The 12299-nt window shown below is 43.0% G+C and overlaps 2 protein-coding genes and 1 long non-coding RNA gene across 4 annotated transcripts in view; 2 read left to right on the top strand and 1 right to left on the bottom strand.

Moving 5' to 3' along the window:
• Positions 1-751: 751 nt before the first annotated feature.
• On the bottom strand, positions 752-2025 carry LOC129409832 (uncharacterized). Of its 2 annotated transcripts, none has more exons than XR_008632606.1 (3): positions 1866-2025; positions 1587-1651; positions 752-1116 (listed from the first exon to the last, which is right to left on the bottom strand). It is a non-coding gene; the product is annotated as an uncharacterized LOC129409832 (long non-coding RNA). The 2 variants fall into 2 exon arrangements; XR_008632605.1 differs by having other exon boundaries at positions 1609-1651; positions 1866-1901.
• Positions 2026-2951: 926 nt separating this feature from the next.
• paip2b (poly(A) binding protein interacting protein 2B) lies at positions 2952-9255 on the top strand. The gene is made up of 4 exons (XM_055156626.1): positions 2952-3131; positions 6838-7004; positions 7764-7946; positions 8025-9255. Exons 1-4 carry the CDS (start codon positions 3125-3127, stop codon positions 8079-8081), a joined length of 414 nt encoding a protein of 137 aa, XP_055012601.1. The 5' UTR covers positions 2952-3124; the 3' UTR covers positions 8082-9255.
• A 1100-nt stretch (positions 9256-10355) lies between these two features.
• Positions 10356-12299, top strand: part of nagk (N-acetylglucosamine kinase) — a 29977-nt gene continuing 28033 nt past the window's right edge. Inside the window, exon 1 of the mRNA XM_055156120.1 lies at positions 10356-10492. Within this exon, the coding sequence (XP_055012095.1) occupies positions 10464-10492 (29 nt within the window). The 5' untranslated portion in view covers positions 10356-10463. The remainder of the gene's footprint in view (positions 10493-12299) is intronic.

The raw sequence follows: 12299 nt of genomic DNA, 5'->3' as shown, positions 1-12299 counted from the left end.
TTTGAAATATTAGTGACAACACAAGATGCTATTATATAAACACAATTCTCAGTCCCTGTTTGTCCTTGTACTGCATCAAGTACCTGGCAAATCCAGACTCAGACTTCTCTGTATTTTAATATCAGAGATGTGTACTCAGTCACATTTACTCTCGATAAGTAACCTTTTAAGGAAATTGTACTTTTCTAGCAGCATACTTACTTGCTTATTGAAGAAACAGTATCATTACTTGAGTAAAAGTAAAGTCTAAAGTGACAAAAGCGTTATGTGATATGATGAAATAATTTGAACATTTGTGTTTCTTGCAGCTCCTTCAGATATGATTTAGTTTGTCTCATTTTTGTGTCTGTTTTGTGCATTATTTCATATTTTGTCCTTCAAATTACATTCACTTTAAATTGTAAATCAGATGTTACCTTGCAACAGTTACTCTTTAAGATTGCTAAAGTAGCAGTCTCTCCAAATACTTTTTTACTCTTACTTGAGTAATTCAATGTACCACTACTTTGTATGTCTACTTGAGTAATATTATTTTGAGGAAGAGTTACTTTTTTGGCTAATCACTTCTGTTTAATACAGAGGACCACTGCTCCCTCTGAACCAAACACAACAGTCCAGTCAGATTTGTTTATTTCAATGACACATGTGAAACAAAGGAGCTCATTTGTCAACATCATTTTGAATAAAATGACACTCTTCTTCCCTCAGATGAGCACAGTGCTTTACTCATTCATTCGGCAGGAATCTCTCATGTTTTATAAGCAGACCTGAACGTTTGTGTTTCTTGCAGCGCTGTTTCACATTTTTGTGTCTTTCCTTTGACAACATCATGTACCATTTGTGTAATAAAGCAGCATGGTGGCTGAGTGGCTAACACTCACGCTTCACAGCAAGAAGGTTCCAGGTCTGATCCCCAGGTCGCCCGGGCCTTTCTGTGTGGAGTTTGCATGTTCTCCCCATGTCTGTGTGGGTTTCCGGTTTCCCCCATCAACCCAAAACATGCACCATTGGTAAAATCCTCCAGCTAAGGTGTTAACCAAGTGGAGATGGGTCCTCGGGGCCCATGTGCTGTCCACTGCTCCAGAAAGGATGGGTCAAATGCAGAGGACAATTTCCCTACAGAGATAATAAAGTATCACAAAACAAAAAAGTACTACAAAAAAAACAAAAAAAACCCAAAAAAACCTAAAATATGCAATTGCATTACACATATGTCCTTCGTGGTTTCTTGATGCATACTAATAATTACATAGATAACAATAGTACTGAAGGCTCAGCTGCATAAACAAGGTGTAGGAGTAGAAACAAACAGATCACAAATAGCCCTGTTTGTACAAAGAGAATGTCAAATACAGTCCCATATACAAATATTACTAAAATATATGGTCTAGCATTCTCTAATTTGACTCCAAAATGAATCCGTATACAAACAATTAATATGAGGGAAAATAAATATAGGCCAGCTGATTTGCATGAAAAGTCTGCACGCTACTGACTTAATATGTTGTCCTTCACATTACATTTCAATTATAAATCAGATGTGATGTTCTGATAATTATTATTTTTATTATTTTTTTTACTCTTACTTGAGTAATTTCATGGACCTACTTGAGTCCAGTTCTGAAGATGGCTTGCAGCTAGCACCCGAAACCTGTCAACAAGGTAAATACACTTTATTGTATTGTTAAGAACCCAAGAAATTAAAAGACCTACATCAGTAAGTAACATTACTTCTGTACAATTTTGGCTACTCGACCCACTTCAGTTACACAACAAGCTTTTTAACTCTCAGTTTTACAACATGTTTACGAAATGAGCTGTAAATGTCTCATAAAAGAGACTGGATCTCTGACCCCAAATCTCACCGTCGTGTGGATTTGAGGGGCTCACGTATAAAGGGCTCGTTCTGTTTACTTACGTGAATGGAGGGGATGGGGCGGGGTTTAACATAGCCTAGTCCAATAGAAACCCACAACGCTTTTGAGTGACGTGCAAACTCACCAATGACAGCAGTGCACAACTGGACATACGCGACCACCACAAACGCGACCCTTTCGTAGATTTAATAACGAACTGTCGTTTTGCTGCACGTTTTTGGCACGAGCGCCTGTGCACTTTGTGGCCCGTACGCCGCTTCGCGGTTCTATAGTGTTTGGGAACGGAAAAGACCACTTCCCCGGAAAGAGGCTTCGTCCCCGTTTGCTCTTGAAGTTGAGTGGTGAGTCCGTATTGTTGGAGCCAAAGGAGCTCGCTTTGCCCCAAACGTTTGGAAATCTCGCCTGTATGAAGTTTATAACTTCTGTGCACAGATGGTTACTCTCTCATTTACGTTGAGTTACTGGTTCGGGCATGTGCCGAGGCAAACAGGTTAGTAAATTACATAAAGACACGTAAGGCTCGTGGCATATCATAAAGACATCTCTAAAACCTCCGTACTGTTGACGGCCCTTTTTCACTCAGCGTGTAGTGTACACTGTGTACAGTGTGATCACGGTGATTTTTGCCACAACTGTTGATTCTGCGTGTTGAAACCTGCGGCTCTAGTCTCGGAAGAGCGTGGCCACGCAGGCGGCTCCTCTCTGGGTCCCGGGCCAGTGCACTGTGCAGCAGGAGTGTGTGTGTGTGTTTGTGTGTGTGTGTTTGTGAGTGTGTGTGCGTGTGTGTGCAGGGGGCAGGGTCTTCGGATGTTTGTTCAAGAGATGCATTCAGGAGCGTCCCTCGTGCTCCGTTTCTACATTACTATAATGATGTAACTCACTGCCGTACGGTACGTGACAGAAACGAGTCACACGGGGCGTGTTTTGTTTGTTTTTGCATCTTATCGAAGCTGGATAAATACGTGTAGGCCTTTTACGTTGAATTATTTCTAAATACAGTGTCTGACACACTACTGGACATGCTCCTGAAGACAAACTTGTGTGCTGTGTAGTGTATATTCCCACATTCAGAGCGGGCCTGAACGCGACCCAGCCCACGTGACAGAGCTCTCTAACGTTAGCACTCGGTGGCTAACGAGGCGAGCTAAAGAGAGCTACGTTGCATCGGCCACAGACGAGGCTTCATTGGGAACGACGAGCGTGTCTGTCCGAGGAGCACTTCCACACACCGTGAGCGCGGGGACGCCATGCCAGGTACGTGCGCGCGTGTGGCCGTGTGTGTGCGGTCTCCCAGCGCTCTCCCCGCGGCCTCACAGCGGCCAGAGCGCCGCTAATCCCCGGGACAGCGCTTGTTTTGCAGAGCTGCTTCGGGGGATGCTGCCATGCTGTAGCTGTAGCCGCGGCTAGCTCCGCGGACACTTTGTTTGTCCGGAGCATCCGTCACAAGTGCACTTCTATCAGAGCCTGGCGCCTTGCCCCCTGCTCCACAGCGGCACATAACACCACAGCTTGACGTTTAACAGTGTTCTCATGTGTACAGTGCCATGTTTCACAGTGTAATGATGAAATGTGTGCGCTCAGTTTGGACTGGCGTCATCAAATCCAGCTTTACGTCCTTGGTCTCATGCCTTTGTTATTGTTGCTGTGATGGCTCCACTTTAGGCCTGTCCAATAACGGACTATTTCCACACGCTGTGAGCGAACTAGCCACTTAGCATTACCTCGGCCAAAGCCGTCCAATCCATTTAGCACGGGGGCGCAGGTGGGCCTGCAGGGCACCTGGGTTAGCCCGTTAGCTGCAGAGCAGTGCGGCTGGAGCCACGGCGGAGCCCCGTTACGTGCAGTTCTGACATTACATAATGTGTTCTGATTACGGAGGCGCTCGTCTGCTCGTGCAGCCGTCGTATGGATCAGGACTGTGATGCGTAAAGGAGCACGCTGTGGAACGCAAACTGACTCCTCACAACACAGGTGCGCACCACTGTCCCGCAGTGCAAAGGAGCAGGCCCAAACAGACCTGTTGAAATTAAAAGTATTGTTTTAACCCACTCTGTAGTGACGCAAACATTCCGAGCACCGCAGACAGGGTCATGTATACGGGCAGGTGAACGGGCAGTAATACCACATTTGTCTCATCTAGTGAGTCAGTCAGCCACACACGTTCAATAGCACCTGTGTGTTGGCCGTATACCAGGCAGGTGTCCTAATGGAAAACTCACTATTTCGATGATTTTATACAACTGGTGTATCAGTCATCAAAACAATCCCTCACATAAGTCGTGTTACTTAGTTTTAGCAGCACATTGTTGATTGAAAGCAAAATTATTATTATTATTGTTATTCATTTGTGCAGTCTGAGTTTTAGATAGAAATCTGTGCTTTCATGTTTGAATTTTGAACAGCAACATGTGAAGGGCCCATTTTTAAAAATGCCATGAGTTGGATCTAAAAGCTTAATTGACTAGGAGTGGGTGAAAAAAACAACAACTAGATTCTCTAAATGCCAGGTGATGTTTGGGTTTGATCAGTTCTGTAGACTTTTGAGTTCACTCTTCACTGTGATTGGTTAACTGTACATGTCAGTCACTCAGAGCCTGACAGAGGCTGATAGGAGGCATGTGTCTGGAGCTGGACAGAGGAAAGTGACTGAAACAGCACATCAGCAAAAGGATGAGCTCACAGTTGGGTGTTTATGACCATGTGTCCCACCCTATAATTGACTTGACTTTGTTTACCTTGTTAACTTCAACACATGACTCACTACACCTTTTTACTAAACCAGTGTTAACATTAAATGTTGCTAAAGATTTCCCAGTTTGACATTTTTAAGGTTTATAATTTGACTTCCTGATTGGAAATCATGACATCACATTTGGAAATTCCATCACACTAGGATGTTCTCTGTGTTCCACTGTTGGGTGCTGTGTTGTGTGCATGCTGTACACTGGACCAAAACTCCTCTAAAGTACACGGAGAATATTTGACCCATCAAAAAAATACTTTGTTGAAGTAATGTTTAAAGAAAAAAATGTGCTCCTTGTGCCTAACTTGTTTGAATGAAATTCTGAGTCTCTCTTGTGTGATGTTGTAAATTTCAGAACTCACCCACTTCCTCTTTTTTTTTTTTTTTTTTTTTTTTTCTTCCAACATACTAGTCCATAGGTGGCTTACCTTTTGTGTGTGTAGTGTCAATGAATCTTCTGGACATCTGTCCAGTCAGCAGCCTTCCCCATGATTATGTAGCTCTCTGACCCAGACTCAGAAACCATTTAAAGGCTCTGGAAACCTTTACAGTATGACACCATGATTTCCTAATATTTAACTTTTTCACAATATTCTAATTTTCTTAGTTTTTTCATTATCTACATAAATGGTGACAAACTCTTGAAATATTTCTCACTGTGTCTGACTTTGTATAATATTTGTGTTTTACTTTCTGAAATTAAATGAATATCATATCATGATATTCAATTTTTTTTTGCAATAGACTAGTGTTTTTCAACTTTTCTTTACAAATTTGAAGATTTTTGTAAAACTATCATTTATATTTAGAACAGGTGTCATTCTACCAAATGAAGTCAATGTGATCAAATCATAAAGGACTGTTCCAGGCCTTTGGTTGGACAGCTGTTGACACGCCTCTCTGCTCTACTGACCCAGAAAAACCAGCACTCGAGCATTTTCAGAATGCAGACTTTAAGACTAAACAAAATGATCCAAACAAGGTAAAAGTGTCAATACCTTGATACTAATTGCACTAAAGTCAGTCAAAATGGGGGTGGCTCACATAATTAGGATTGGGCCATGTGGTCAAAAAATGAAATTATAAGAATGATTACTTTTTTGGCACACTTTGGTGATTTTGCAAGCATATTTTTAAAGTTTTAATGGAAGTCATTAGTGACTCTTTAAAACTAAAACATTGTCTGGCACCTTTTTAAACGCCTTTGTCTACAGGCAGTTTGCCCTACAGTCTGTTTTCATTGTGAATCCCCCCAGCATTAGTATTTGTAACTATTATATATTTTTTTATATTTGAATTCTCTTCATATGAAAAAGTGACTCACATAGGGGCAAAAATAGCTTACTTAATGTTTGTCCACTGAACTGAAGGTTGGTGGTTCAAATCCTGATCTTGATATAAACATCAAAAAAGTGGTCAGATCCCACAGGTGAATACTGTCGTTGTGTTCTTGGACAAGACACTTGCCTCCAGTGTCTTTATACACTGGTGTATGAATGTGAATGTGTGTGAATGGGTGAGTGATTCCTTGATATAATATTGGCTCAGCCGATATCCCGCTTGGGCATTTAATGTGATTTCCTATTTCTCGCTGTCTCTCGCTGTCTCTCGCTGTCTCTCGCTGTCTCTCGCTGTCTCTCGCTGTCTCTCGCTGTCTCTCGCTGTCTCCCCATGTCTCCCCATGTCTCCCCATGCTGGAGGCAGGCTATGACTCAGTAGCCTCAGCAGTAGGATTGTCAGCACAGCACTTTGGAACTCCCTGAACCGCCTCGTGGGCCTGCCTGTGGGCCCGTCTGTCATCCTGATTCTTTAGGGTACAAGTCCAGTGTCAGGAACACATGTGGAGCACAAGACACAGAATGTTGTTTTTTAAAGGACACTAAAAGTCAGATTGGTCTTATGTTATTGGAATTAACTCTGAAAGGCTTTCAGTTTATTTTTAAGAAAAAATTATATTTGACCAAATGCTTTTTTGCCATATCCCCCAGCCCTAAAGGCACATACCGCACAAAGCCAGTGTAATATATTTTAAAATTATTAAAATATTGAATATTGTGTCCTGTAGGTCTATTCTCTGCATGAGATCTTCTGGTCTAAACTACAGGCTACAGCAGCTTTGACACACAGTAACTTGTTCTTTAGTTTGTGCTTCTGCTGTGTAGCTTAAAGAACTTGTCCTGTAATGTCTGTGATGTGTTGTGATGTGTTGTGATGCAGAGCCAGCTGAGATGAGTGGTCCTGAGGTGGCCAAGACACCAGGAGGAGGGGCCCCAGGGAAGGAGGGGAAAGAGCCAGTGGCCAATGGGCACGCAGGAGATGGCAACGACGCCAACCCCTTTGCTGAGTACATGTGGATGGAGAACGAGGAGGAGTATAACAGACAGGTGGGTCCCTGTGATGTCACCAGGCCCCGGGGCCAGGGCCCTACCACTTATTTTGATTAGCTGTGTCTTGCATGATGATCTTGAGGTTTTTTTCACACATTCCTGCGCTCTGTGAAGCGACCCAGTGGCACTAAATTTGCTGTTTTACTGATTTGACTGTTGGCCCTTTGTCACATGCAGCACATCACACCAAACTCTCACCAGACTGAGCGCTCACAGCAGGAGAGCTCCAGATGCCCTGCTCTGCTCACAGCGTTTACACACAGTGTGAACTGGCCTAAGCTCTGGGATCAGAAGCTCTTGTACGTCACCCTAACTCAGCTGTGTGCAAACGCTTTGCACTGAGGGAAGCATATTGAAACAGAGCAGAAGATCACAGATTGTTGTTACAGTGAAGCATTCAGATGAATGTATTTAAAGAGCTTTGACAGACTTATTGTACTTTTAATGAGCACACAGTTTACATCTGTATCACAATGTAACATGCTGCTGTTGAGGGAATCGTGCTAGAATTACCCATGATCATTTGAGCCAATTCAGCAGGAAGTCTGATGGCCAACAAACCTTTTTGGCCCCTGGCCCATAGTTTGGACACCTGTGACCTCTGACCTAACCATTGTCCTAAGTACAGTTGCCATGAGTTAGGCTAATGCTGCTTCCTGTGTAGTGTGCAGATGCTACACATCAGTCTCTTACTGCCACACCTCCACTCATAGTTAAATGTGTACATGAACCTAACCCAGTGTGTGTGTTCCTTAGGTGGAGGAGGAGCTGCTGGAGCAGGAGTTCTTGGAGCGTTGTTTTCAGGAGATGTTAGAGGAGGAGGACCAGGACTGGTTCATTCCCTCACGTGACCTCAACAACGCGGGAGTGGGCCAGCTGCAGCAGCAGCTCAACGGGCTGTCGGTGAGCGAGCAGCACAGCAGCCCGGAGGAGGTGGCGGTGAGTGCTTCCTAACACAAGCTTTAACATTAGCTCAAAGCCGAATGGGACCATGTCTGACACTGTGTGTCTCTGCAGAGGAAGAGCGTGTTGAACCCTGAAGCCAAGGAGTTTGTCCCGGGGAAGAAGTACTAGAAGTCCCCCTCACCCCCGTGGAGCCGCACACGTGCACATTCACAAGCACACACACACACACACTCACACACTCGTACACTCGTACACGTGCACTCGCACTCTCACAGTGTCATATTCTCAGAGACTCTGTCGGCTATGCCGCACTCACTGACCACACGGGGGCGTGTGGGCCCAGTTGGGGGGTGGGGGGACTGCTCTTTCTGTTTTTTTTTTCTCTTTTTATTTTCTGTTATTTTCTTGTAAACTGAGGGGTGTTGGGGTAAGGGGTGGGGGGAGTATTACCAGCACCGCCCTGGTGAGGGCGCTAGCTCATCCTTTCAGCAGATAAGGCACACAGAACTCAATGTCCCCTTTTAAACTAAGGCAGCTACCAGCGGCGTGATGTCAGGGAAGTCCTCAGACACAAGCCCACGTCCGACTATGGTCTCCAGCAGAGTCAGAGTGCTTTAGAGGAGCCTCTGAGTTCTGTGTGTGCCCTGCTCTGCTCACAGCCACACACAGGCAGAGCTCCAACCCAACACACCGCTAATCATGGAATACATCTGCAGGTGCATTATGGGATCAGGTGAAGGGTCAGGTTTTGGGACTTAGACCTTGACTGGGGTGGTTTGATAGGGATTGGAGCTCTGTGCTGTGCTCTGCAGAGACCACTTGGTGTTTCCAGTATTCGACCAAGAGTCCGTATCTGATCAGGTTTTCACAGTTTCCTCATGTTTTGGAGGACGAGGTGTGCGTGTCTCTGTTGGTACAGTAACCCAGAGTCCTTCAGCACTTCCAGGACACTCTGATGAGCTCTGAGCTTTCATTGGGCTGGAACAGTCAGACATGCCTCCTGTAAGTCAGACACAGCTTGTCTGTAAGGTCATGTGTAGGTTCACATTTTTTGGGTGAAGTTAGTCTATATTTTTAGTTGACAGTGCTGAGTGGTAAATTCTGCTCAAAGATGCACTGAGCATGTGCAGTGGGGGCTGGAGTGAGCAGAGCCTCCTGAAGCTGCTGAGTGACCCCTGGTGAAGCCAACTGGAATGTCCGCCAGGTGGATATGTACAACATGGAATCATTTTGTGATTTAGTTTTGTTAGTGACCCAAGAGTCCGAGGTCCAGAGACACAGAGTATGAATTTCATTACAATAAAACCATGAAAAAAATATCAATAAAGTTGTTAAAGACAAAGCGGTCTGTGAGTGACTTCATGTTCTGTTCTGATCTCTGTATGGTTTCTGTCAATATTTTATTTTGCATCTATAAAATCAAAACGCATTTCAACTGCACACAGGTAACAAGTATATGACATCAGTCATTTGGCACTTCTGGAAGAATTCTTTAAAAAAAAAAGGAAACTTCTCTGTCATCAATACTCTAAACTTCATCCAAAATGCAGAGTTTATGCACAACAAACACTATTTTTCTATTGTTTGTAGTATTGTTTTGGCTGGTGGATTTGCCTGTGCATGTCCAACCAGGAAGTCAACTTTCAGAATCCTGCTGTATCAATGATTTTCAGATTTTAATAGCCAACAGCAAAGTAGATTTTGAAATATTTGATCAAAATATAATAATATTTATGTTGAAGAAAGCTGAAATGTTGTAATAGAAAATACATCAACACTTGCACTGTAATATGGAATGTGTTATTGAAAATGTATACATCTCACAGTGAGATGTGTGTGTACTCTGTACAGTCTGTTTGATTTTTAGTGCTCACAAATTGCAGAATTTTGCCATTATGTTTAAGTTTCCATATTGAAAGTGACAGAGTTTGGGCTGAAGTCCATGTGTGGACAGATGTGTATTGTTGAAACAAGGTGAATTCACTGCTCATGTGTTTGTGAATGAGAGCTGTGCAGTGTTCTGAGAAAGTCCCAGAAATGTTTGCCTGGAGAAATCCAAACTCATCTATATAACAGTTACAGAGAAATATCCTTCTGGATTTCCAGCCAAGAGAACTGTGTGAATTTATGAGAAATATTCCAGATGATTTGGCCACCTGAGCCGCTGTTCAGATACATGTTTGAATCAAATAATAAAACTAAACAAAGATTCAAAAAATTGCTTAAAACGACTGGAAAAAAACAAAACAAAACAAACTGTAACGCTGCACCTTGCGCCCTCTGTTGGTGCGTGGATAAAACGGGTTCTATTCTGAAGCTCAGACAATCACGACGCAGCCTGTGCGCCACTCGACAGGGATTGGTTTAGACCCAGGAGGACCCCGCCCCTGTTCCGCATCCCGAGCGTGGAGTGGCCCCGAAGCTCCAGGGGCGGGCCCGGGGACTGGCGCAGGGGACACACCGTGACGCGCGCACCGTGGATTGGGCTCACAAACGCGGTGTCGTGCCTCCTGACGTGAGCGAGCGAGGGACAAAAACAGGAAGTGTGAGATGGCAGAGGTATTCGGCGGAGTAGAAGGGTAAGACTTTTCAAATATTTCGACCTCAAAGTCCTGGGTTAGACTGGTTCTGTCTGCGCCTGGACCGTGGCGTTGCGCTCTGGACTTTTAGCGCGGTTTATGGGAAGTACAGAAGAGTCTCGGATCCGCACACTTCCCGGTCTCTGTCCCGTGATCAGGCTCCGAGAGAAACTGTCTCTGCTCACGCCTTGCTATTCACAATCGTTCCGGTTCTTTTGGGTCCCTGATAATACTATTTGTAAAGAGAATCTGTGCTGCTCAGTACAGTGATGCCCAGGCCACACTGGGCTAAACTGAGCCACTCATTAAATCTGCTAAACTCTACGATTATATAAGCATATGAACTTATACCCTGAAAGTATACTAAATCAGTTCATAAATGAATCAAATAATACAACTGGAAAACTGGAAACAAATATTTGTTTATTACAACATTTGAAAAAAACTATTTTTTATTTAGAGCCGTTTTGGGTCAGTTTGCAAGATATATATTAACAGATAAAGCACATTTCTTTCCATAAAAATAATATAACAATAATAATAATAAAATGTATCCAAAAAAGTCACTTTGGGGTAAGATGAGCCAGGGGCGGTTGGTAAAGTTGATTCACTCCTGCTTCCATTAATAAACAATGGCAGGAGAATGAAAACTACATTTGTAAATAAATGAATACATTTATAGTGTGTACCAGTCAAAGGGTCCACTATTACTCTACCTTCTGATCTGTCCTAATGTAGTTTCCTCTTCACAGACACTTTGGTTTCATTTCATTCACACGTTTAAAACGCAAACCCTGCACACGTTCTTCTCACCAACAAACTCCTACTCATCACACCTAGTGATGTCATGTAGTAATACAGGAAGTGCTCCATTGTGTTTTTAAACCCCATACACCTTGACTAGAATAATTATGATAATTTCAGCCCCATTATTGTCGTTCTCTACTGAACTAAATGTAAAACTGTTCTCTTGAAAACCACCACTTCAAGGTGGAACAGAGCATTTTGAGCTTTAGAGATGCAGACAGATTAATAATACTCAATACTTAATTACGCAAACATGTGAATGAAACAAAATTCCGGGCATATATTTGAGGAGGTCACAGCATTATAACGAGGTTTAAAGTTTACAAGAGTCAGTTTGATGTACTATAGAACCTTTAACATGAAGTGTTTGAGTTTGGTGAACACAAGTTAATTGAAATGTTATGATGTTTAGATGTTCATGTGTATCTTTTAGGTAAACAGTTCTCTGGTTAGGTTATTTTTCTGTATAAAATCTCACCTACCTCACAGACACTTGAAAATTACAAATAAAAATGTTATTAGTTTGGTCCACAGGTCAGGCTTCAATCTGGTGATTCAATTTACCCATAACCTGACCAAAAACCTTTTTTTTATTTTGAATGCCAGTTTCTTTAAAACTATGTGTCACAGAGTGTTTGACATGGCAATTCTCCATAAATATACAAAAAACAAAAACAAAACATGATACAAACCTGTACACAGCAACTTCACAAACTTTAATGCAATGTGCAGTCGTTTCATTAGCGGGATGCACGCTGTGTGTGACAGCGCTCTGAAGGGGCAGTGACTTAACATGGAGGGCAAAGGGAGGAGGGGCTCAGAGCACCAAAAACTTGTGAAATTAAAAAATAAATATGTTATGTGTTAGCAGTGAATGCCCCAGACAAGTAAAATACTCCCATTTTAGACACAGGCACAGACAGTACAGCTTTCATGTTTTTCTCATTCTGACTGGGTTTAGTGGACAGTACCTGCGGTCAATACTCCTCACAGTTTTACA

This window comes from Boleophthalmus pectinirostris, unplaced genomic scaffold (assembly GCF_026225935.1).
Source record: "Boleophthalmus pectinirostris isolate CB_2022bp ecotype Guang Dong unplaced genomic scaffold, ASM2622593v1 HiC_scaffold_20, whole genome shotgun sequence".
Classification (NCBI taxonomy): domain Eukaryota; kingdom Metazoa; phylum Chordata; class Actinopteri; order Gobiiformes; family Gobiidae; genus Boleophthalmus; species Boleophthalmus pectinirostris.
The sequence above is the reverse complement of the archived record's forward strand: the minus strand, read 5'-3'. Positions and strand labels throughout refer to the sequence as shown.